This window comes from Acomys minous (assembly GCF_964271855.1).
Source record: "Acomys minous genome assembly, chromosome: 12".
NCBI lineage: Eukaryota > Metazoa > Chordata > Mammalia > Rodentia > Muridae > Acomys > Acomys minous.
The window spans coordinates 550,925-576,091 of record NC_140493.1 but is presented as its reverse complement, the minus strand read 5'-3'; the positions used below and the strand labels follow the sequence as shown (position 1 = coordinate 576,091).

The 25,167-nt window shown below is 52.0% G+C and overlaps 3 protein-coding genes across 16 annotated transcripts in view; all 3 read left to right on the top strand.

Annotated features, from left to right (window-relative positions):
• HOXC4 (homeobox C4) overlaps window positions 1-25,167 on the top strand; it is a 61,628-nt gene that overhangs the window by 20,123 nt on the left and 16,338 nt on the right. For 3 of the 13 annotated variants that reach the window (XM_084748606.1, XM_084748607.1, XM_084748619.1), the window contains exon 1: window positions 4,482-5,487. The exons of 4 other annotated variants lie outside the window; for them this stretch is intronic. Coding sequence is in view for 2 of the 9 variants with exons in the window: in XM_084748612.1 (XP_084604738.1) it covers window positions 3,345-3,430 (86 nt within the window). In the remaining 7 variants the exon portion in view is untranslated. Of the gene's footprint in view, window positions 1-2,750; window positions 3,431-4,481; window positions 5,488-23,620; window positions 23,695-25,167 lie in introns of those variants that run through there. 6 more of the 13 variants (XM_084748612.1, XM_084748605.1, XM_084748620.1 and 3 more) reach the window with 6 other exon arrangements.
• On the top strand, window positions 14,094-16,460 carry HOXC6 (homeobox C6). 2 transcript variants are annotated; one of them, XM_084748623.1, is made up of 2 exons: window positions 14,094-14,578; window positions 15,271-16,460. In XM_084748623.1, the coding sequence occupies exons 1-2, from the start codon at window positions 14,179-14,181 to the stop codon at window positions 15,600-15,602; spliced, it is 732 nt and encodes a 243-aa protein (XP_084604749.1). In that variant the 5' UTR covers window positions 14,094-14,178; the 3' UTR covers window positions 15,603-16,460. The 2 variants fall into 2 exon arrangements, with proteins under 2 accessions (XP_084604749.1, XP_084604750.1); XM_084748624.1 differs by having other exon boundaries at window positions 14,125-14,578; window positions 15,295-16,460.
• HOXC5 (homeobox C5) lies at window positions 18,322-22,692 on the top strand. The gene is made up of 2 exons (XM_084748625.1): window positions 18,322-19,137; window positions 19,829-22,692. Exons 1-2 carry the CDS (start codon window positions 18,684-18,686, stop codon window positions 20,041-20,043), a joined length of 669 nt encoding a protein of 222 aa, XP_084604751.1. The 5' UTR covers window positions 18,322-18,683; the 3' UTR covers window positions 20,044-22,692.

Here is a 25,167-nt window from a genome sequence, read left to right as displayed (position 1 = left end):
GATACAAGCCATCTGGCTCAGCCAGACCAGAGAAAGAGGGGAAGGAGGGATTCTGGTCTTCAAAAACAGACACCACCACCACCACCACCACCCCCCCAAAGACAGATATTTTGAGACCAGATCTCTGGGTCAATGATTTTTAACCTAGGCCCAGGCCAAGTGTTTCATCAGGGTCCCGATCTCTGGCTCTTATAAAAGGGGTTCAAGATTTGTCAGGCAATTTTCCTAGGGTTCCCCCTACCCTGCCTTGAGAGGCTGTGTGGTGGAAGGGCAGGCTGGAGTTAACTTTAAGTAGGAGTTCCAGGGGATATCTGTAGAATTTGGGGTCCCTGTTAGCAGCGAAGTCTTCCAGCTTGACTTGGGAGGCACAGGCTATTGGCTAGGGAAGCCTGGAAACACTAGATTCTGTGGGGCAACCGAGGGAGAGACCTTTCGTTTCTTGTTTTTTGTTTTCTAATCGTGAGATTATAGTTGCTCTTGATAAAAACAAACAAACAAACAAAAACATCCTGCCCCGAAGCAGAGAGAGGTGAACCCTTCCTCAAAAGGCTCTGGAGGGCCTCGGAGCCTTTCCTCCAACACCAGCCTCCCCATTCACGCCTAGCCCGGCTCAGCGACGTCCATGGCCCTAAGCCGTCGCGTCAGAGGGCGGGGTGCGTCTAGCGCCCGGCTTCTCTGGAAACGTCGGGCAGTCGGAGGCCTACAACTAAGGAGCCCCTGCACCCCTTCCTAAGATACCCGCTCCCCGCTTCCCCTGCCCACCACTTCTGTTTTCTCGTTTGGAGAGAAAAGGAGGTTAAAAACCCGTTTTATGGGGGAATGTAATTGCGAGAGCGGGATGCGCTCTTTAGAAATGCGTGCTCCTAAATGCTGCCGCCGTCCCATTACTGAAATGGGTACCATTCGGCTGCTGCAGAAACGACTTTCCTTCATTCTTTACTTTTTTTATTAGCCAATCAAAGTGGTTTCCGAAAGCTATTTGTGATTTGTGAAAAATAGTATCTTTCAAAATGCTGAGTTGAAGCATCTCGCTCATTTCGCCTTGAATTTATTATTCTAATCTTAACGGTAGAGACAGGATGATGTAGCTATTAAGTTGGGGGCCAAATTCGTTTCTGGAGACTAAAAAAATAGCTCCGCATTTTCTCTCCCGACTCTTTCACTGAATGCCCAAGGAAGGTGCGGGAAATCTGGGGCACCAAGGGAATAGTGTGTACCCCGAGGGGCTCCCAGGGGACTCCTTGAAGAAGAGGGTGGGTTGGCCTCCTTAGTTTCATATTCCTGGTAAGCGATGCCCCCCAGAGAGTGCCTGAAAGTTGAAAAGTTACCTCCAGCCCCAATTCAAGAGGACCCAGGACAGGTTGTGTGCGCCACAATCTGGAAGTAAAATTTCCGGCTAGTTGCCGGGCAGCGCTGACCCATTCTCCCCGCTGCCCATTGTGAAAAGCCGGGCCAGCGCTTCCTCGTCGTAATTTTTAACTACCTGTTATAAAATTTATGGGTGGGTTTGTAAAAGAAACGAGGTCTCCGCATCCGGCTGAGGCAACCGCTTTACTTACTATGAAGGAAGTTTAGGGAGGGGTTGGAGGGTCTTCTTTTGCCTGGCTCAGCCCTTGACCAAGGAGAGAGCTGCCCGCCTTTAGATCCCCAGCCAGTAGGGAGTGGCCGGGATACAGCCTAGCAAACAGTCTCTATTTATCCTGGCCTTGCCACACTGCACCTAACTACCAAAATTGGAGGTCTGGGGGAAATGGGGTACATAGACCTTCAGAGCAGTAGGCAGAATTCAGAGCAGTAAATGCGCAGCCAGATCCCGGCTGCCCAGGCGTTGAAGGAGATCTTTCTCTGCCCACCCCGCCCCCACCTCTGGAAAAGACAGGTGTGTGGGCAACCTGAAAGGATGAAAGGTTTTAAAGAGCCCTGCTCCTCAATGAGAGAGAGAGAGAGAGAGAGAGAGAGAGAGAGAGAGAGAGAGAGAGAGAGAGAAAGAAGAAGAAGAAGATGAAGACGAAGAAGAAGGCCAGAGCAACATCATCGGCCTTAACATTATTTTTAATTTTTTGAGGATTGCAAGTTGCCATTAGAATCTAGGAAGCGAGCTGACTTGAAGCTAGGAGTGGTCTTGGTGTAAGGGGTGCCATTCTGCCTGAGAAAGAGACCACCTGGGAAATGAAAGTCATTTTGAGGGTCCTTGAAGCCGCGGGAAACCCTCACCCCTTCTGCTGCCTCCAAAGGGCTGCCAAATCCTGGTCTTTAGGCTTGGTCAGGAGGGCTGCCAGCGCCCAAAACTCCTGTTCTTGTCTGATGAGTGGGGCGGGGGCTTGCCTGGGGCACAGCAGAAAAGATGTGCTCTCTTTCTAGAAAACAAAGGTAGGAGTGGGGACCGAATTCATTTTTAGTTCCTTCATCTTAACAGCCGTCCTTGCCCCAAGGCTGCAGAGCTCTGCAGAGCTTTGATTTTTTTCATCAGGTCCAATATTATTACCCCCCCCCACACACACACACTTATTAAGAAAAGTATTTAAAATTCGGGGCCGCAAGAGGAGGAAGCAGTAGACCCTCATCATCTGAACCCTCTTTTCTTCCCTCCCTGCATCCCCCGTCTGCCCTTTCTGCTAGGCTCGAACGGCCGGCCCTTGGGAAATGGGCGGTGGGTGAGGGTGGGGTGGGGGTCGGGATGCTCCCTTTCTGAGAGAATTGGGTAAACATGGCGACCGTGGCGCCCATTTGCACACGCTACACAAATGCATCGCATTCCCGGTTGTTTGCAGAAAATTTACAGCTGAGTAATAAAAGTTTACGATCGACTCACAAGTTGGATTGGCCACAAGAAGTCATGTGGATTCCATCCATGAACGTGAACTTTTTATTGTGGTTTGTCCGTTCCGAGCGCTCCGCAGAACAGTCCTCCCTGTAAGAGCCTAACCATTGCCAGGGAAACCTGCGCTGGGCGCTCCCTTCATTACCAGTAATTTTTTTATTGATCTGATTAATAATTATTTTTCCCTATTTATTTTTTTTCTTCCAAGTGGAGTTGCCGGAAGCTGGGGCACCTGGGGAGGGCAGGGTGGGAGGGGAGAGGCAGGAGTTGAGAGCACCTCACCACTCTCTCCCTCTACCCGACCTTCTGGCCCCCAAGGGGCAGGAGGTACGCGGGTGTGGGGGTTGAGATCGGGAGCTGCCGACGCCTTCACCCCTCCCCTCTCCCAGCTGCCCCTTCCCTGCTGCTCTCCTTAATTTTATTTGGCTTTTTTTTTAAACAGGACTTTTTTTTCTTTTTAATTTTATATAAAGTATATGTGTGTGTGTGTGTGGAGCTCAGAGAGGCTCGGCAACCGCACAGGATGAGGAAAGACGAGAGAGACAGAGAGTGGGAGAGAGAGAGGCAGAGTGAGAGAGAGGGAGAGAGGGAGAGTGACAGCAGCGCCCGGTAAGTGTTTCCTTATTGGTTCAAATATGTAACTAATGGTCCGTAGCTGGGTGGCGGTTTCAAGATAAGGACAGCAATGGCTTGTCTTGGTTAGAGAGAAGAGGGGGCCGGTGAGAGGGTGGGCGCGTGGGTAATTAAGGGGAGGTAAAGTGGGAGGACTGGGTTAAAGCTGAAATACTGGCAACTGGCAGTGGGGAGAATGTCTTGTCCTGGTGTCCTTACGCACTGAAATTGGGGTCCTGGGGGGGATCTTGGCCCGCGCGGGGCGGAAGTCTCTGGTTTTGGGCGCCGGGCCCTCTGCCTGATGCCCAGTGTCTGTACCCGCTTGTTAGAGCTGACTGCTGTTGGCTGATGGAAGTGGGACGTGGTGGCCTGGAAGTTCAAACTTCAAGGCAAGAGAGAGAATATGTAGTCTGGGCCCATTGCCCCCTAAGCAATGTCAGCCCCTCAACCCTCAAACAAACTTTCCAGAGCCCCCTCCCGGTCCGGCAGCCCCCTCCTTCCCAGAGAGCTGGAAGCCAGACTTCACACATGCGCAGTGTGAGCCCAGGGCCGGGCTGCGGAGCAGGAAGCGGGCGCAGCTAGGCGCGCGGCGGAGCCTGTTAATTGGCAATTAGGGGGAGGGGGAGGCTGGTGGCTGGTGCGCGTCAGCCAAGGGGAGAGAGTCTGCCCACCTCTGCTCCCGCCCCCACCCTGGCGCATAGAAGGGTGGGAGGTGCACTGAGCTACGAGTGGAAGGAGTTGGGGGTGGGGATGCTGCGCTCAAAAGCCATCTTGTGCTCGGAGAAAAGAGGCCTATCCGTGCCGCGGGCCCGGCTCCCCCTACACCCACTTGCGGCCACCCCACCCAAGATGCCGCCCTAACTTCCTCCCGCGTCTTGCAGCGCTGCTCTAAATTAGAACCTGCCTTGTCCGGGTGGAGGTGGGAATGAGGGGGGCCTCAGGCTGGGCGAGCATAGGCCAGGCCTTGCCTGCAGGGCCTGGGGGTGCTGCAAGGCCGTGGGCACTTAATGGGTGAGGTGGGTGGGTTTCCCTTGGTAAGGGAGTCAGACTAAGGTGGCGGGGAGAGTCTTGGATCTTCCTATTAATTGGTGCTAATGGCGTGTTGTATAATCTTAACTTGACACATATGGTTTCATAACATAGTGGCTTAATTTCTTCCAAATGTACGTGGCCCTGACTGTTGCAGTTTGATATATGACTCCGCCCTGCTCCCAGGCCTGGGTCCGAAGAGACCCTGTGAGTGTGAGATTAGTGTGCTTATAAAGAGCGGCGTGCACACAAAATGCTTACACACCCAAACAGACACACCTTAGATCTGGGAAAGCGGCAAGTTCCTGGCGAGGGCCCAAACACTCGAACACTGGGAGACAGACTCACACCTTCGGTCTGCGTCAATCCCCCCCCGCCCCTCTTCTCTCAGAAGCTCCGCCGAGAGTCTTCGCCCAGCAGTGTGGGGGAGGGGATAGCTCGATTTCCTGTTTAAACCCAGACCCGGCGCGGGGGTGTGGGGGGGCGCACAGTGGTTAGAGAACCCATTTTTATCAGATTGTTAAAAAATACAGTTCGATTTCATTCGAATCAAACCCCTTGAGTCCAAGGCGATGGTGAATCCTCCCTCCCCTGCCCCCACAACCACCTTCCCTTCTCCAGCCCCCCCCCAAAATCCCCCTTTTCCAGTAGACTTAAAGGCCTCTGAGGTATTCTCCCAGGGGAAGAAATGGCATTTTCTCTCCCCTTTCCCACCCCACCCCCCAATAGGACTGGTGTGTCGGCAGAGGCGTCTGCCGAGGGGCTAATTTCGCTTTCCTTGTTTACGACCGAGAAAACGCTTGGCTTTCCCCAAATGGGCCCAGCCCGCCGCCTGCTCCGGCTGCAGCGCACTCTCCCGCCCGCTGGAGCCTGGCCCCTAGGCGGATGTCCCGGGGAAGCCAGGCTGGGGCTGACCGGAGTCCGTGGGACCAGAAAAGGGCCAGGGGAGTGCGTTGAGACAGTGGAGGGGTCCTGGAGGCCCCAAAGTCAGCCTTCTCCTGGCATGCTGTGGGAACCGCTGATCGGTGAGGCCGCAATTTCTCTCTTCTGCCTGCATTTTCTCGGACCCTGTCCCTGCGGATGGCCGCAGTGACGTGGGAGGGAGGGAGGGGATGTTCGTTCGAGGGGGCATAAGTCTCCTCTGTTCCGTCCCAAAAGAAAACCATTTTTGGAGAAGGCTGTTCAGACCAGTGTGGATTCACCTGGGATGTTAGAGGCCCCCTCCCATCCGAGGGGCGGGCCTGGGCTAGGAGGGGGACATTTCTCTAGGCCTACAGGGGGATCTGTCTGGATGTGCTAATAGCCATATCGGGGTGCTACGGTGCTAGAGTACCCATCAAAAACACCAGTTTGAGGCGGTTTTTATATTTTTATTGATTTCCTGTTTCTTCTTGGCTACAGTCCTGAAGCCCACCCCGCTTTATGCTACACCCTTTATCCTTAAAGCCCTCCTTGGCAGTCAGTGACTGGCCCTGGGTTTCCAGTCTGGCCAAGGGATAAGCCAGACCTCAACACAGCGAGAAATCTGCTCGCCAGTTACTTTCGCTTTTCCGCTGCTCGGGTTCTTTCTTTCTTTTTCCCTGGCTGCTCCAAACGGAGCAGTAGCACGAGAGGGGCTACTGGTGGCAATCGTCAGCCTCCTTGCAGGCCAGATTCTGTGTGGATGTGGTTCTTCGCTGCAGGAGAGCGCTCCTGGTTGTCTAATAATAGCCAGGGAGGCCAAGAATAGAATTTTGCTCAAGGACTCTGCGCGCTCAATGCTGATTCTGTGGGTCAAGGCTTTTGGCAACCTCCCCAGAACCCGGGGACCCAGAAACATTACCTCTGAGATCACCTTTTGGGCACCCTCAGGTCTGCCCCTTAAGAGGTTTCCTAAGTCCTGCCACCCTTTGTATTTCAGGCCAGGCTCCTGGCAGAAATGGGTAGAATAGACCTTTTCTCGCCTCTGTCTGATGGCTGTTTTTCTTACAGAATGTGACTTTGGTTCGGAAAGGCAACCTTGTTGAGTTAACGGTTGTGTTCTGAAGCCAGGCTTGGTGGAGTTACATATTTATTATATATGGTCTCAAATATGCAGATTCCTACTCAGGGAAGAATATATAAAGACTCACATTTCCTCGTGGTTAATTGTATATTACTGTGGCTATATTTGACCAACACCATTTTATGTGCATGCAAAATTTTGTTAGCATTCACTGGCTGAGAGCAGGGAGGAGGGGACGGCTCTGCAGAAATGTGTGTGCTGGAACTGGGAGTATGTGGCTTCCAAAATTCCAAAGAAGCTACAAGGGCTTTGGCTTATTGCTTTCGCTGTCTAAGCCTCTGGCCTGAGAAACGCCTCTGCTGTCTCTCCTTCCCTCCCTGTGAAGTCTGCCCACTCACAGGCTGTTTCCCAAGGAGAATCCAACCGTCTTGAAAGTGAAGTCTGTGGGGCTTTTTCATGGTCGTCGTCGTTGTCGTCGTGGTCGAGTCTGTGGGCAGTTCCGAGCCACCAGGACTGGGCCCTGGAGGCCAGGAGCCTCCTCCATTGGGATGGCAAAGGGCTGGTGGTGGCTAATATTTCTGGGCAGGAGTCTAGGTTGCTGCAGGCCTAGGTGCTTAAAGAGGCTCCTAGGGAAGGTAAGGCAGGAGGCGCAAGGGTACTGAGTGACTAGCTCTCCTTCCCTTTGCCTCCCTGGCTCATTACCCCACCCTAGATTTCCTTGTCTGTAAAGCATACAGGAGTTCTGGAAGATCCTATAGGTACCCAGATCTAGAAACTCATGTGTGTGCGTGTTGGGGGGGGGCTGTGTAGGGCATTTTAATCTTGTCAGTGACCTGAACTACATTGAGGCCCACTAGGAGAGAAGAGGGCTAGTGGAGGCCCCTCTACAATCCAAGCTGCTCCAGTCCCTTTGGCCTGTGGGCCTAGAGCCCTGAGTATGGGCCACAGCTGGGAATCAATTGGCCTACAAAAAAAAAAAAAAAAAGTCAAAGCTGAGGGGGATATAAATGTGAGTGGAAAAGCCCCAACAAGTGAAAGTGAGGACGGAAGGAAGCAGTACTGGGTGGGCTTTCTGTGCTGCTCCCAAGACACTCAGGCTGCTGCCTGGACTTGTGGCTCCAGGAGGTTCACAGCCTTTCTTCCTAGTTTCTTCCTCGGGAACTCAGGCTTGCGTGCCCTGGCCACACAGACTTCGGGGTGACAGTATTCCAGGACCATGCCCCTCAAGCAGCCCATGGTCTTTGCCGCGGTGCGGTCAGCCGACCCTGTTTATTGTGTCTGTGTGTTGTTTACTTGTTTTGTCTGCTGCCACCCTGCGTCAGAAACCCGCCAAACCAGCAAAATCGCTCAGGAGAACAAAGTGCAAGGCTCTTTCGAACTCCCGGCCCCCTCTCAGTACCCTAACCTCCTACCCTGACAGGCTCCCTCTTTTTCCCTTTCTGAAGGGAGAAAGCAGAAATTGTCCTAAAATAGGGCCGGTGTTTATGGGAAGGGGGAATTACAGAGACGCCATAAACCTCCTGGTGTCCTGGTGTTGGAGAGATTTCCAAGCCTTCCTTCTCTTTTCTACAGCTTTTCTTCCTTAGCCTTGGTAACCAGTGGGTAAGAGGGCTACAGACCCTGAGAACATTTCAGCACCCCCTTCCCTCCTCTCCTCCTCTTCCTCCTCCTGGCTCGGCTCCTTCATTCCTTTCTTCGTTAGGCTTCTCCCAGACATAGGCAGTTGGGTTTTCAGCTGGATTAATAAAAACTTGATAAAATATGTCATCTTCCCTCATTTCTTTTCAGTCCCCCAAAATAGCAGTGAATTTAAGCAAATTCTACAAAACTAAATTGCCCCTTTCGCAAGTGTCCTATAAACCCCCAATCCTGCCAAATGGAGAGTCACAAGGGTCAGTGTTTGCCTTTAATTTGCTCCTGGCTATCAAGTCTAAAATAGCATCATTGCAATAAGTAATATTCTTATTTCTGACATTAATTCCCTTCACCCCATCTCTCCCCCCTCTCTCTCCCTCTCTCTCCCTCTCCCTCTCTCTCTCTCTCTCTCTCTCTCTCTCCCTCCCTCCCTCCCTCCCTCCCTCCCTCTTCACTAGTATATGAATTAAATGGTTCTTTCAGATCTGCTGATAATAAAGGATAAACGTATTTATAGAAAAATGATGCTTTATTGCTGGCTTATTCTTTCAGAACATAACAGCATCTTATTTCCGAGTGGGAGAAAAGTCAGAGCAGGAGGAAATGGGGTGTGTGTGAGAGGAGGCTTCCTGTTTGTGTTCATATATCTTGATGTATAGATCTATCTATACATCTTACCACACTTTTCCATACAACAGCTTACTGTGACGTCATGAATGCCAAGTTCTCCAATTTTAAATTCTCATTAACCTGCAGAATGGTCCCAAGTAGTGAGTGATCTGTGTTCAGAACCAGAGGAGAAACCAAAAAGCTGGGGGCTCCTTTGGCCTTGCATGGAACAACGCATTTCCTGTTGCCCCTCTTCCTCACTTGACCCTCTCCTGAGGCTCTATTTTAGCAATACAAAGTACCCTAAATATTCAAGGTCTTGATTTTTATTTTCAAGCCAAGTAAGGCCACTTGCTTTGCCCTCCTGAAATATCCTAAGGCAGCTGAACTCTCCATTCTCAAAGGGTGTGAAATGCTCTACATAAGACCCCTCTTCCCCCCCCCCCAGATGACATTTCTGTTGCTTTGGCATCAAGGTAGAAGGCTCAAGGAGGGCCTGGCCCCCAAAAGCCAGAAACTATATATATATATATATTTTTTTTTTTCACATGAAGCCTGAAGGGGTTTCAGGACAAAGTGTGATGGAGCCTATTTTTACTTTTGGACTTTAAGTCAGAGCCACAGAAGCCAGACATGCAAAGGTGGGGGTTTGTGTAGTAGTTAGGAAAGGCCAGGCAGAGATTCACAGAAAGAGGCAGGGGAGAAGGTACCCCTCAGTTAGCAGAGCGCGGTGTGCCTTGTTTTCCAACGCTGAGCTGCGGCAAAGCCACTCCAGCCCATAACCTCTTCTTAGCTCAAAAGCAGGAAATCACAGCACAGGCCTGAGCCATGCCCCATATGGTCCTTTCCACCTTCTCCCCTTCCTTGCAGACACCCCCAACTCCCATTGCATGTCTCTAAGCTTGACATTTGAAAGGAGCATTCCTTTTTGGAATGCACTGTATGTACTAAGGATGTGTGTGTGTGTGTGTGTGTGTGTGTGTGTGTGTGTGTGTGTGTGTTAGAAAAATCTTTCCCTGCCACATCTCAGAAAAACTGGGAGCCCCTTGGGTGAACTGTGCTCTGGCACTCCCAAGCCTTGTGTTTAGCTTCTCTGGCCTGCACCGATCTCTTTACAATTCTTTTCCTGAGAGGTCCACGGAGATCAAAGGGGCTTGTTCACAAAACACCAGACATTTGGAATACAGGGTTTTTAACGTGTTTTTTTTTTAATTTAGTCATAAGCCCATACAGCTAGCTGAACTCTGGAACAGCAAAGCCTTAACCAAATAGTGCGACTGTGATGTGAACTGGGCAACTATTGAACTCAGCTTTCTCTCTAAGAGGGATTTCAGCTTTCACCCAGTGGCACAAAAGGGGCTGACGGGGGCGGGGGGGGGGGTGCTGTGTCTCTGGAAATCAAGAGCTGAGACGATAGAGGGGCAGGGTCCCCGCAGCTGTGGTGGCTTTTAGGCAGCCAAGAGCCCAGGCAGGCGAGGGAGCTTAGAGTCCAGCGGCTCCCGCTCCAGCGTTGGAGTGCGCGAGCAGCGTAAAGAGGCAGCGAGCTGTAGTTGGCCTCCGTGGCCAGGAACTGAGTACATCTGTGCCGCTGTGCTGGCGTCAGTCACAAACATCTTCGCAAAGGTGTGGGGGGGGCGGGGGTTAGGGAGAAGGATGACCTGCAGAACACAAATTCCTGAAAGAATATCCCTGAGTTAAAAAAAAAAAAATCCCAGACCTCCTCAGGCTCACTTCAGATGTCTGTACACACAAAATTACAGCGTTTACCAGAACAGAGGAGAAAGCAAAGGCGGCAGGCAAGGTGAGGCCTGGCCGTGGCCATTCTAGAACCTCCCGTCATTCTTTTCCCAGATCAGAACTTTAGGGACACCCACAGCCTTCCCTGGCTTAGATCTGGCAAGACTGAAATCGGGGGAAACCCCTGAATGCCCCAGCTTGGGTGAAGCCCTTAGCCTCCAGGCCAGTGACTACACCCACTCAGGCCCAAGAAGCAGGCAGTAAATTCCTCTCCTATAATTAGTGCTCCTGGAAGGCATGTGTTTTGGATTGGGGGGGGGCAGACAGAGGACTGGAGCGGCCATTGGCAACTTTCCCCTTTTATTCCTTTTCTGAGTTTTAATATTCTGTTTTGAATCCAGTAATTACAGCTTCCCAAAGCGAAAATCTGCTCTTGACACCAAGTTCCCTCTGAATGCCTAATTCAGAAGACCTGAGGCCCAGGACGTTGCATAGACCGGGTGGCGGGCTTGATGGGGAGGCTTCTCTTGAGTTCTCTAGGCTTGTTTGGATGGAAACAAAGAACCAAAGAACGGGGAGCCTCCCTCCTTCCCGAGACTCGTGCATATTTACAGAGCTGCACTGCAGTTTTAATAAAACATCTGTTCTTACTTCTGCTGACGAGCTTCCATAATTGTTTTCAAACAAATTTAACAGGAAAATATAAATATATTTAGAAAAAAATTCAAGTCTCAGCCCCTCCCCCATAGACAACCCAATCTTTTGCCAAGGGAAGGGAAAACACAAGGTGAAAAAAGGGGGGAAAAGTCCCAAGGAGAGAAGATCCAACTCATCTGACCGGCTTGCCCCCTTGGAGCGAATCTTCTCAGTAAATCTAAACTGCATAATTAAAGGTCTAACTAAAAGCAGCGGGGTTTTCTCCCTTTGGTGCAGGGGAATGAGTCACAGGACATTTGTGTCTCTGCTTCCCCTGGCTTCCCCCTTGTAGCATTTCTGCCTTTTCCGCACCCCCCCACCCCCAGCAGCTGGTTTCTGTTCATTATAAATCGAGGAGACCTTTCAGGATCTGCCCTCTGTTTAGGAACGTAATAAAACACTTAACTTTTCCGGGGCCTGAGACTTACATTCTGCTCCTCAGGTAGCCCACCCCTGAGCCTACCACCTTTAGGCCCCCAAAGAGAACCTCCCCAACTTTGAGGCCCCTTTCATCTCTGGATATGATTGAGGGAGGGGCTCCAGGAAACTCAGGCATCCTTGGTGTGTGTGTGTGTGTGTGTGTGTGTGTGTGTGTGTGTGTGTGTGTGTGTTGTAGCACATAATTACCTTAAAGCTCTTTCTTTTAAGGTCCCTCCCTCCCCCCCAACACCCATAAAAAGGATTTTAAAATATACAAAAGTCCACACCCATGGAAAGCAAAACTTCATTAAGACACCCTACCTTCTATCATGCAATTTGTTTTACATTGCAACAATGTAATATCTTGAATGAAGTAGCACTGACATGATTTATCCCTCTAGCAATCACACTCTGAAATAGGGGGCATCTTACTCTTTCTTTGGCTTCTACTTATTACACTACTACCCCAGGGCAGACAGGAGGCTGGGAACTTTGGAAGAGGCTACTGGTGTCCAGGGGTGCACTGACTTGTTTCCTAGCTCAGCCCCAGGGTACTCTGCCCTCAGTTATCTCTCCCCCTACTTCTTGCCCTCTAGGGGGACTAAAGCCCCAGCCAGCTGTTGGAAACCTCTGTCCAGGCATGCCATGAATTTGAGTACAGTTGGAATAGAAAGCAAAAAGCAATGCACTACTTCTGTGTTTGGGGGTAACTGCCAGGTGACCCCCAGATGAGATAACTTTTTAAAACCTCTTATTGTAAGCCTCTTCCTTTATCCTCTAAAATAGTGCAGTGCAAGGGTATAAAGTTCCATAATTACAGGGATCTTTCCTCTACTCTTCTGAATTCCAACCAGTTTCCCTCCTTTTCAAAGGCAGGGGCTGGATTTTTAAAAGCCAACACAAATCTGACAGGGAGACTCCCCAACCCCCTAAAGAGGTTCATGTATTAACTAACATTTTGTCTGCACTAGCTCCTACACACTGTCTGCTTTTGGGTTCAAAACTTTATCCCCCCCACCCCCTAGTGACACTCCAGGGAAACCTTAACGTTACAGAAAATGAATAAATGAGTTTTTTTCCCAGTGTAGTCTCGTTTATGGCTTTATTGCTACCCATTGATTACTCCGCTTTGTTACACAGAAGGAAAAGATCATAAAACCGGGCGACATCCGGGTTCTTGTTATAGTCAGTCTCAAAAAAAAATTACTGAGAGAAAAATATGAGCTTTCACTGCTTCCTGCATGTACCTCACCATCCTCTCTTTGTCAGCTCTAAGCCTATGTTGATATCAGACTCAGTTTGGATTAATCAGAGAGAAACCCCAGCTGCACACCTTCTGATGTTTTGGTTCGTTCACCTCCTCTCTCTCTCTCTCTCTCTCTCTCTCTCTCTCTCCTCTACAAAACTGTTCTCTTCTAATCTTCTCCTCCCTTTTCTCAGCCTCAAGGTGGGGGAGAAAATGGAGGTAAGACTGCTGAGAAGCCAGAGGTGCCTGGCTGGGGTGAGAACCCAAGGTCTCTCCAGGAATCCTTTCCTAGGGTCTTCAAGCCTCCCAGCTCCAGTCCAGGGCCATCTCCCCTGACAGGGCAGTGAATCCAAAGCAGATAGGGCCTTCTGACCTGAACAGGAGCAGAGCCTGCTGGTAGGTAACCGTCCATTGGAGCACCACCAATTTCGCCCTTCAGGCTGCATCCTGTGTGAAACAGCCCCACTGGCTGGGGCTGTTTCAAATAATAAATTTTCACCAACATAAACAGGAGTTGATGTCTCCAGAAAGAACTTCAGAGTCTCTCTCTCTCTCTCTCTTCCCCCCCTCCCTCTGCTTTCTTTTGAGAAAAAAAATGTTGCAAGAGTTTCCCCAAAAGGTAGGTCCTATGGAGGAGCAGAAGGCTAGGAGGCAAAAGTGTTCACCTCAGGACCCCCACTGTACCCTGTCTAAACGTCTCACCCTTTAGATCTACTTGCCCCCCTAGCCCCTAACCCAAGACTCTTAGCTACACCGTCTTCCGCTGTGCGCATGTTTCAGGAAATTTCCCTTTCCTTTAAAAAAATTATTGGAAAAATATGCTGTCTAGTGATGGGAACTCAATTCATGGGTGTCAAGACAGAACGTCTTTTAGAGTTTCTGAGAACTTCCTTCCACTGGGAAGGATCTTCTCAAATGAAGCCACCAGGATGTAATTTTAGAAAAGGGGCAGATACAAAGATGAAATTGGACTGAAAACACAAATATTTCTCTGCCCTATGTTTAGTCACAGCACAGCAAAGTTAGCTAGGGCGGAGAGATTTCCTGGGACTAGACCTTTCCTTCCGCAGGGAACAAGGCCTAGCTCACGGACCTGCACACCCCCGCCCCCAGCCGGTTCCCACATATATATATATTCTTAAAAGAAATCCAAGTCTTACTTTCAAAGCACACACTTAGTCTCAACTAGGGAATCAACAGAAGCAGAAGCGATTTTTTTTCTCCCTTCTTGACATCTGGCTTGTGATTGGCTGCAAGGGGGTCAGCTGACTTTGTCATTTTGTCTGTCCTGGATTGGAGCCGTCCCTATAACCATCTAGTTCCGAGTACAAACTGGAGACAGAAATAAATATTTAAGAAATCATAGCCCGACCAGGTAAAGGCAAAGGGATGAATTCCTACTTCACTAACCCTTCCTTATCCTGCCACCTCGCCGGGGGCCAGGACGTCCTCCCCAACGTCGCCCTCAATTCCACCGCCTATGATCCAGTGAGGCATTTCTCGACCTATGGAGCAGCCGTAGCTCAGAACCGGATCTACTCGACTCCCTTTTATTCGCCACAGGAGAATGTCGTGTTCAGTTCCAGCCGGGGGCCGTATGACTATGGATCTAATTCCTTTTACCAGGAGAAAGACATGCTCTCAAACTGCAGACAAAACACCTTAGGACATAACACACAGACCTCAATCGCTCAGGATTTTAGTTCTGAGCAGGGCAGGACTGCGCCCCAGGACCAGAAAGCCAGTATCCAGATTTACCCCTGGATGCAGCGAATGAATTCGCACAGTGGTGAGTTTTACAGCTCCGAGATATAAATTAAATAAACTGAACTGGCTTTATGACCGGCTTCCCTAGAAGAACGGGCGGAGAGAGTTTTTTATGGCCCCATAAAAACAATCACGCTCGTCTCCTCGCCGACACCGAGACAGGGCCCCCTGCTCGCCTCCCGCGCTGGCTCGCAGAGGCCTGGCCCCCTCGGTCCCTGACGGATTGGAGGGCGCCAAGAGGAGCTAAGGGGGCAGGAACAGGGCAGGGAATGAGGGGAGGGGACAGAAGGTGGGGGAGCCCCCCAAAGTCTAGTTAGGCCGGAGAGAAGGGAGGGAGTTAGGAGAGGGCAAAGAAGTGGGGAGAACTTTCCAGGAAGCTAGGGTGTTGGGGAAGGTGGGGGAGCCCAGTCCTTAAGAGATGGGACCCTTATCCCCAGTAGTAAGAATTTGTTTTTAAAAATCAGCTTTTAGACAGACAGCTTTCTGCCTGATTTTTTGCCCCGCCCCCCAGCTTTCTTTGGGACACACATCTCCCACCTTGTGGGAGGACTGAATGAAGTTGGGGTTCTGGCTGTACCCCCAGTGGGGGTGGGGCAGAGCAAAAGGGAAAACGCTAGAGCCTGAAGGGGCCAAGAGCTGTGGGCCAAGTTGAGAGGGTCTGGACTTTGCTAGACGAAAAATGTCTGCAGAGGACGCCTTGCTGATTGTTTTTAGTGTGTTTTGTGCCCGGATCTCTAGGGGTCGGTTACGGAGCGGACCGGAGGCGCGGCCGCCAGATCTACTCTCGGTACCAGACTCTGGAACTGGAGAAGGAATTTCACTTCAACCGCTACCTAACTCGGCGCCGGCGCATCGAGATCGCCAATGCTCTGTGCCTGACCGAGCGACAGATCAAAATCTGGTTCCAGAACCGCCGGATGAAGTGGAAAAAAGAATCTAATCTCACGTCCACGCTCTCAGGGGGCGGCGGAGGGGCAACCGCCGACAGCCTGGGAGGAAAAGAGGAAAAGCGGGAAGAGACAGAAGAGGAGAAGCAGAAAGAGTGACCAGGGCTACCCTCGCACCCCTCTGTCCTCCCTTGCTCATCCCAGCTCCCCGAATCACACACTCTGTATTTATCACTGGCACAATTGATGTGTTGTGACTTCCTAAAACAAAATAGGGAGTCAGACGTGGACCTGAAATCTGGACCCCCTTCCTCTTTGCACAACTCTCTTCACGCGCCTCCTCCTGCTCCTCTAGCCCCTCACTAGCTCCTTCCTGGCTTGTCTGCAAGGCCCCTTCCCTCGTCCAGGCCTAGGGGACTCGGTCCCTGAACCTCGCTTCAGACTCCACAGATGTCCCTCCAAGTGAGCCGTAGCCCCTCTTCCCACCCCTCCGACGCCCTTCACCCCCGCCCCCCTGCGCAGAGAGCTGGCTCCGGGGCCTGGGGCCTCCATTCGGGGCCCCAGGGCCTGGCCTGGCAGCCGGGAGGGCGGGAGGCCTCAGGAGGGCGCGCCTTGGCTGCGCAACAACCCCCAGGGCCTCTCCCCAGTCCCTGCCTGGCCCCCTTTGCCCCAGCAAATGCCCAGTCCAGGCAAATTGTATTTAAAGATTCCTGGGGGTCATTATGGCATATTACGAACTGTGACCGTTTCTGTGTGAATATTTCTAGCTGTATTTGTGGTCTCTGTATTTATATTTATGTTTAGCACCGTCAGTGTTCCGATCTCATTTTAAAAAGGATTAAAAAAAAAAGAGGGAAAATAACAAAAAGAGAAAAAAAGTGAATGACGTTTGTTTAGTCAGTAGGAGAAAATAAATAAATAAATAAATAAATAAACTCCCTCGTGTTATCCTCCTGTATAAATCCGACCTCTGGATCCGTTCTCGAATATTTAATAAAACTGATATTATTTTTAAAAGTTTATAATCCGCCTGTATGTTCATTCGCTCGCTCGCTGGCTAGCCAGCAGAGCTCCCTGCAGCTCGCCGCCTGCCTGCCTGCCTGCCCCCGACCCTCCCCCTCCCAGCCCCTCGCCTGCCCCGCAGCCGAGCCTTGTTCTCTCTCGGTCTCCGGGTTCTCCAGACCGCCATGGGGTTCTGAAAGCCCTCTGGGACCCTCTCTGCGCGGAGCAACACACGCCCCCAAAAAAAGAAAAGGAGGAAAAGGGGCCTCCTGGACTTTCGCTGGGGGCGGGAAGCCTGAGTGAGCCGGGTTGGGCTCCAATCCCTACACAGGCCTTTCTTCCTGTCTGGAGGAGCCAGGGATCTTCGGCTTCTGAGCTCAAATGGAGAGAAAAGGAGCCAGATCCGAGCACCTGGGTCGCCCCCACCCTCTGCCAGCACCGTGAAGAGAAGGAGGACCAGCAAGCAAGCCCTCGCCCCCGCCAAGCTGGCTGTTGTGAAACGTGGCTGAGGCGCCCTGGAAACCCAAGGACGGAGGGATTCGAGTCGGCCTGCAGGGACTGAGCGATCCAAGGACATCTCAAAAGAGAAAGACTGGAAACTGAGTTCTGGCCTGTACTGGGACTCCTGACCCGCCAGACAAAATTCCTCCTTCTCCTCAGACCTAGCGCTGCATGAGGGGCTCAGTAGGACCCTAACCATTTCTTGGCTCCAGCCTTCTTTCCCCTAAGCCTCGGCAGAGAAACCTGAGTGGGCTTAGGGGAGAGGCAGGGGTGGGGGTGGGTTTTGTGTGTGTGTGTGTGTGTGTGTGTGTGTGTGTGTGTGTGTGTGTGTGTGTGTGTGCCCAGAAAGGGAAAAAAATACGCCTGAGTTTTCTAGACTCTCCAGGTCCCTGCCGCTATCCCCCTCCAGAGCCTCCGACAGCAGAGATGGGGGCTCCTTGTAGAGGCAGAGAGTTCCTGGGGGAAAGGCAGGCAGCAGAGAGTGGGATTTGGAACTAAGAAAGCAAGGAAGGGGCAAGGACCCAAAGATTGAAAAGACCCTGGCTGAAGATTTTTTGGGTTGCCCAGGCTCCTGGCCTGCCCAGCCCCCTCCCTATGGGCCTTCTAGCTTGAAGGGAAGTCTCCACTAAGGGCCTACCCCCAAAAAGAGTACAAGCAGGCCTTTATCACTGCCTTGCACATAATATTTGTGGGGGTTTCAATTTTGCCCCTCTGTGCTCTTGGGGGCCATCTATTTGCTGTCTGAACTATCTGGCATCAGTACCCCATTAGGATCACACAGAGCTGTAGAACTGTCCTCCAGCCCCTTGGGTCTGGTTACACACACGGGAACGTTGACATTGTGAAGTCTACCCAAGTCCACCTGGGTCCTCATCTTCAGTCCATCCCAGAGACTCCCTGGGATTTTCAGCTCTGGACCTCTCAGCTTGCCTCTGCTCACTCAGGAACCCACCCTCCTCTTGGGGGACCCTGTCTCCCTCCTAGGGGTTGAGTTGATTTCCCCAAACCTACAAGACAAGCTCCTCTTCAACAGAACTGAGCCCAATCCTCCCAAGCAAGAGGCTTTGACGTGAAGTTTAGGGAACCCAAGATGAGCCTTCTTGGCTCTCTACCCTGGGCTGTAGCTATTCCCAACCCCCCCCCCCCCCCAGTCATCTTTGAAGCTTGGAAGGCTCTGGAGGTAGGGAACTGGCAATATCCATCGCAAAACCACCCGTGTAAATCCTAAGTAAGGCCTCATCTCTTCTCAAATTTAAAAAGAAATTTAAAGACCAGCTCAAGTATTAGTTTGTCCAACAGGCAACTTCTCTACCATCCAGCTGCCAGAAGGCCAAGAGATGCCTCAGGATGCAATTCTTCCGAATCAGCACCAGATGTCGCTGTGAGCTTGTTGTCCCGACTACCCCCCAATTCCAAGAACCATTTTTTTCTCCCCCTTGCTTCTCCCCCCCCCTCCCACCCCCCGCCGTTGGGCTTTGCCAACATATCAAGATGCGTTTCGCCGGCTTCCATCACTAACCTCCCGGAGGTCATCAAGCCAAATTTATGAGTGGCCGCTCCAGTCACGTGACTCTATTTAAGGCTCCCTTATTTGGGAAGAGCGCATAGGATAAAGAAAGAGATATCTCCACCTATAAATTGTGCACTTTGGAGAACAAAAAACCCCTCAACTTCAAAGAGTCACAAATCACCCTTAATCAAAAAGGGTGCAGAAATTTTTTTTGGGCCCTCCCCGCCATGAGCTCCTACGTAGCCAATTCATTCTATAAGCAGAGCCCCAATATCCCTGCCTATAACATGCAAACTTGTGGGAACTATGGATCGGCCTCAGAGGTGCAGGCATCCAGGTACTGCTACGGTGGATTGGACTTAAGCATCACTTTCCCACCGCCTGCGCCTTCCAACTCTCTTCACGGGGTAGACATGGCTGCCAACCCCCGGGCTCACCCCGACCGCCCCGCCTGCAGCGCCGCAGCCGCTCCGGGACACGCTCTGGGCAGAGATGAAACGGCTCCTCTGAACCCCGGGATGTACAGTCAGAAGGCAGCTCGCCCAGCGCTGGAGGAGCGAGCTAAGAGCAGTGGGGAGATCAAAGAGGAGCAGGCGCAGACAGGGCAGCCCGCCGGACTGAGCCAGCCACCGGCCCCGCCACAGATTTACCCGTGGATGACCAAACTGCACATGAGCCACGGTAAACTTTAGGACTTCATTTTGCGCGCTCGGGTCCGCCTGGGTTTTATAGGCCATGCGGGGCAAATAAAGAAAAAAAACCTGCGGCCATAAATTTTACGATCCAGGCATCAATGGCTCGTAAAACTGTCCACTAAAAGGCTTAGAGGCTGTGTGCGCCCAAATTTACGACGACATAATTGGATCATAGGAACAAAACGTGTATAAAAGGCAATATTCAATTTTTGGGGGAGAGGGAGGGAGTTAAAAAAATAGAGGGATCTGAAGGGTAAGGAGCATGGGGCTCCAGAGTGGGGATCCCCCCGCGGCTCCCTCCCTCCCTCCCCTGCGGAGCCAGCTCGGCCGGTGCTCGCGGCTCCGGAGGATTCCAGCGACTCGGGAGGGGCGGGAGGGGGGTCCCCGGTGCTCGGATCTCGAGGGTGCTTATTGTTCGGTCCGAGCCTGGGTCTCCCTCTTCCCCCCATCCCCCCTCAGCCCCTCCGGCCGCAGAGTGAAGGCGGCGGTGGAAAGTTTCCTGCCCAGGCAGAGGCACTTCTCCCGGGCCCCGGCCTGCCCGCCTGGAGGCCCTTCTGGCCTGTCCCACCAGGCTCACCCCCACTCCTTCCGACCACGGGTGGGGGCCTGGGACTGGGGTAGGGACGCTGGGGCGGTGCTCGCTATTCACCCCTGGGCTTGGGGGATTTATGTTCCAGAAACGGATGGCAAGCGGTCCCGAACCAGTTACACGCGCTACCAGACACTGGAACTTGAGAAAGAATTCCACTTTAACCGCTACCTCACTCGCCGCAGGCGCATAGAGATCGCCAACAACTTGTGTCTCAACGAGAGACAGATCAAGATCTGGTTCCAGAACCGCAGGATGAAGTGGAAGAAAGATTCCAAAATGAAGAACAAAGAGGGTCTTTAGAGGAAGCGGGGAGCCCCTGCAGAGTGCACCCCAGTCGGCTTTGGTGCCTGCGCCGCCGCCTGTCCTTTTAGGTTTTCCTCGTTCTAGATTTTGGGAAGGAGGCTGGAGCACTGGCTCCGGGCCTCCCAAACAAAAGCGCATTTCCTTGGCATTCCGCATCCCCATCGACCCAGGGCTCCGCAGGGCTGCCTGCCCAGCTTGTCTCGCCTCAGCTCAGCTGAGCACCCCAGGCCGAGGGCACACTCTTGTACGGTTTGCCCGCAGGGCTCCGGTGTATTACTGGCCCGGTGCTGGATAAGCCTCAGTCTCCAGGCCTAGGTTGGCCAGCCTGAGTTAAGGTGAGACCAGCCCGGCTGTAATCCCTCCGCCCCGACCTCCACCTCGCCCTCCTCCTTTGTTCCCGCTTAGGCTGGCCAGGCCGCCAAAGGCTGGTTGTGCCAGGCCGAGGCTATGACCAGACTTCGGGTGCTTTCCTATAGCAATTAACCTTTATGGCTTCTAAACTTGTCTTTACTTATTAACGATTTGCATATGAAAGAGAGAAAAGAGTGAGAGTGGGCCTGTAGCTGTGGAGGTTGTCCTGCTCCCTCCAAATCTTCTAACCCCTTCCCCAAAACTCTTGAACCTCCCCAGCCTGGCCTGCTGCATGCACTCTCAGGCTCACAGTCCCAGCCTGCTAGCTAGCTCAACTATTGGGGGGTCTCTTGCCTTTGGACCCTAGCAAGTGGATCTTGAGGCTTTTTGCTAACCTATATATCCTGCCACGACTCTCTCACTTTCCTGCCCCATTTCAGTTGCCTACTTATTTATTGACCCCAGGTCCTTCCTGAAACTATATTTTGTCATATCAAATAAAGATGAAGAAAGGACAAGACTAAACATGCAATGACTTCTGTCTGTGTAGGGCATCCATTGAGTAGATGTGTCAGGCTCCAAGGTGTATGGAGAGGCCCAGTCTTTAAGCCGTCCCTTTAAAAATAATATATTTTAAAACCTGTCTGGGAGCAGCATCAGTGGGGAATGTAACTGAGTTCTTGTCTCCATTCATGGTGCCCAGAAGGGACTCTGGCGTGAAAGGGAGCACTCTTGAGGGCTCCTGCACTGGTGTTCCCTCGTGCTGTGGCTGTCTAAGGCACTGACACTTTTCTATACCCTATTCTCACCTAAGCTAAAAAGATTTAAGGTTTCTAGACTGTCTGTAGTCTGCAGTTATGCCAGGAATTAGGAACTCATGGCTCTGCTGGTTTAACTCAGACCTTTCTGGCTCTCAAGAGCCTGGGGGTTCTTTCTGGACATAGAAGAAAGAAAGGCCGAGTCCTCTGTCTAGGGCTATATTTGATGGCAGCCGGACTCCCAGAAATAGTAGGTGCCACTTGGTAAAGGGGTGTTTAGGGTAAGGGGGACTAGGAGGACAGGCAATGCAACCTGCAGTGTGTGCCTGCCTTAGAGACAACAGACAGAGTGCTCCCTGTCTTTAGGGTCTAAGCCGATTGAAGCACAGTTAACTGGAATAAAAGCTACCTAGACCCACAGAGAGGGAATCATGTCTGTTTGCCACAATTCATCACAGTCTGTGAGATTCTTGTATGGAGGGAGAGGGAGGCCTGTAGGGGAGGGGGCACAGTTCATGCAGGTGGGGCTGGCCTAGGCTCTGCCCAGCTCCCCTCCAGGCTCCTGGGATGCTCTAGAGACGAAGCACTTTCCAGGAGAAACAAATGTGGGAAGGGTCCATAAAACTTTACTGCGTTTCCTCCCCAGCCTGCTGGAGTCAAGCCTAGGCCTCCCCCCACACACTGGAGGTGTGCAGACCTGAAACTGGGCTAAAAGCTGCTCTACACTTGGGGCAGAAAGGGAAAGAGTGGCTCTGGGGAGGGGCAGGGAGATTTCTTCTCATGATTATTAGTGCTTAAGCTCCTTGGATTTACCAAGGGGATGGCTTCCCTGCATCTTGCTGACGAAGCTATTGTGTCTGTCATTTTGAGAAGACCCAAGAGCCTGTCCTCATCCCCTGCTTAGCTTAGTATAGGAGGTCTCAGCAACTGTTTGCTGAGCTGCGCCCACTACTACCCTTCCCTCCCCTCTGTGCTCAGGCAAGGTTAGAGCACAGGTGAAGTCTCCCCTCAACTTGCACCTTTCAGGCAGGCAGCTCAGTCCTAACCAAGTCCTCTCCTCTCCCCTGCCCTGCCCTGCCCTCCCCTTTTCTCTGTCTCTGTCTCTGTCTCTGTCTCTGTCTCTGTCTCTGTCTCTGTCTCTGTCTCTGTCTCTCTCTCTCTCTCTCTCTCTCTCTGTCTCTCTCTCTCTCTCTCTCCTCTCCTCTCCTCTCCTCTCCTCTCTGCTTCTATACATACACTCTCTCTGAAATAAAATGTGTGATTTTCTTCAGGGAGCTATTTTAATTTTTTCTACATGCTGAGTAAAACTATTGGGTGAGCCCTGAAGCATGAAAAATGTGCTGGCGGCCTGGATGGGTAACAGTTAAGTAAGGAAGTGGCTATGGCACCCAGCTCCAGCCTCCCCAGGGGTACACGTGGCAGGGGTTGGTGAGTCAAGGCCTTGAGTGGAGGGAGTAGTGGTGATACTGCTCAGACCCACCTGGCAAAATTCACCAGCCCTCTGTGAATTGTTTGCCCCCTCCCTTCCCCCATGCCCACCGCAGGCCTAAACCTCTTATTCCCTGGAGGAGCTAGCTGAGGAACTGTCTTAGCTTGCCCAGGCTTGGGAAGGGGGACTGGATGGAGGGGGAGGGGACCGTGCCTACCAGCTCTCCTCCTTTCTACCGTAGGCTTGAGCCCTTGTCCGGTCAGGGCTGTAGCAGTGCCAACAGAGGCAACCGAGGCAGAAGACACAAAGCCAGAGGCCTCAGACCTCCCCTGTACTGGGGGTGGGTGAGGCCTAGAAATTCACTTTCTTTCTGGAACCAGAAGCTTCTGCTTAGGGTCCACCCCACCAAGCTGCCCTGGACAACTTTCAAGTTCCAGGGCTCAACCCTGCTCTGGGAGAGTAAGTGGATGGGGCTCCTGGGTCCCAAAGGGTGATGGTAGAGCCCCGACTCTCCACTGGAACCCACCCACTCTGGCAGCAGAAAAGAAGGGGGAAGAATCATGACTTACCTTCCAGGGGAGTGAGAAGAGGGGACACCGCCCACTCTGAGCAATTAGAGAGGAGAAAAATGGGAAGAAAAAAATATCAACACGCATCGGGTCCTTATAGGAATAAGTAGGTAAATAAATAAGGATCCACTTTCTCCCCACCTCCCCACCCTGCAAGGGGCGGGGGGCAAAGGAGCAAGCGGCACAAGGGCTTTTTAGTGTAACTGAGCATTAGAGAAATAGGAAAAGGTTCTATGTGAATTTAGGAGTTTGAAACTTTTGGAGGTTATTTATGTGAATGGCCTGGAGGCAAGCCCGTGAGTGGCTCTTGGGGAACCACGTGATGTCATTAAACCAAGTTTTATGGTGTAGGGAGAGCTGACAAACCCACAATATATTTACATCATATATAATCTTAACTGTCCAGCCACGCAGCTGCTGGTGAGGTTTAATGCTAGGACAGAGGGCCTGGCAGTTAGAGGGGATTACGGCGCTGGGGATGATGGTGAAAGAGGGTACATCTTCGCAAATGAATCCCAGGCGGTCGGGTCGGCCCGTTGCTGTAAGTTAATTCTCTTCGCACCCCCACCTTTCTCTCTTGCATTTACCTAACTCCCTCCCCAACTTGAAAGAAGAGGAATCTCACTCATTAAGGGGGGGAAACGAGAAAGGAAAAAAAAAATTATCTCCTCGCAGACTTCCTCAGGCCCGGGCGGGAGAAAAAGGGACGCTCCTAGGAAGCAGGCAGATGGAGGACCTAGATCAGGCCTCTCCTCTACAGCTTTCATTTCGCCTGCCTGGCTAGAAAGAGGCCCTGCGCCTTCAGAGTTTTGCAAGGTCTTCCTGACCGCCCCGTGGGCTGGGAGGAATGCCAGGGCCAGAAAGTGGCTGTTTGGCTGTGGGACTCTTACAAGGGCAAAGAGCCTCTGGAGTCCCCCATTCCACAGAGAGGCCACTAGCCAAGAGTAGGTGCAGGATGGGGAAGCTGGGGAGGGGAGCAGAGAAGGGCAGCTGTGTGGTTTCTGAACCCACAAACTGCTGCTTAAACAGATCTCAAAGTCTCACCACTAGGCCTGAGTGGGCAGCTACCCAAGCCTCCAAAGTCTAGGACCTGAGTGTGTCTGGGCCCCTTAAGACTTATACCTTTCCCCAACAGTGCTTACTTAGTCCCTCTCAGCAGGCCCAGCCTTGCCTAGAAAAAGCTGGGCCTTGAAGACCTAGAGGTCTTAGGTCAGCGTACAGAAAAATGTGTGTTGGACTTATTTTCTAGGCTCTGGAAAGCCTCCCTACCCGGGGTGGGGAGAGAAAAGAATGTGGCTCCCTAGGGGTGGAACTAGCAGGACCCAGATTGTGCGCGGGTACCCTGGGGGCTCCCTTTGGGTTTACCTCAAGGAGTGACAGAGGCAGCAGAAGCAGGAGGCAGGTGCCGGTCACACCTGTGAGATGTACCTCCCAGGAGGTTTCGGGGAGGCGCTAATCCAGGAGAGTGGCTTGTGGACTCAGGGACCTTGTGCACTGGCTGGGAACCGGGAAGGTTTGTACAGGGGCTGGAGGATTAAGGAGATGGGGAAGGGGAGGAGACAGAAGGGACGGAGCAATCTTCCAGAAGAAGAAAGGGCTGCTTTGGCAGAGAGGAGTCTGTGCACCTGCTTTGTGGGGAGGGGCAGTCCTACAGCAGCACAGCACAGCAGGAACCAACTTTACCATATCCCACCAGTGCTTAAACCAAAAGCTCAGGCCTCGGTGTGGAGGGCTCCTCTCCTAGGACCCTGATCTTGCTCCCTCCACCCCCTCCCTCACCGTTGAGGACTATCCAGGAGCCCATTCAGAAAGTTTCTTCCTTGGGGCTTTTTGCCTGTCGTCTTCTACTCTGCTTCCCACCGGTCTGTGATTCCTGAGGACTTGTGGAAACTTTCTGACCCAAGCATCAGGAAGACGGGAGTTGCTCTTCCTTTCCTTGGGTCCCCCCAGGGCCTCAACAGAACTCAAGGGTCTTTAACTAAGAATTGAGCCTGAGCCAAAGCTGCACTCCCTG

Coding starts and splice junctions, on each gene's coding strand:
- HOXC6 (XM_084748623.1), top strand. CDS start 14,179: ATGAATTCCTACTTCACTAACCCTTCCTTATCCTGCCACCTCGCCGGG. Junction 14,579..15,270: donor GCGAATGAATTCGCACAGTG/GTGAGTTTTACA, acceptor GATTGTTTTTAG/TGTGTTTTGTGCCCGGATCT.
- HOXC5 (XM_084748625.1), top strand. CDS start 18,684: ATGAGCTCCTACGTAGCCAATTCATTCTATAAGCAGAGCCCCAATATC. Junction 19,138..19,828: donor CAAACTGCACATGAGCCACG/GTAAACTTTAGG, acceptor TTTATGTTCCAG/AAACGGATGGCAAGCGGTCC.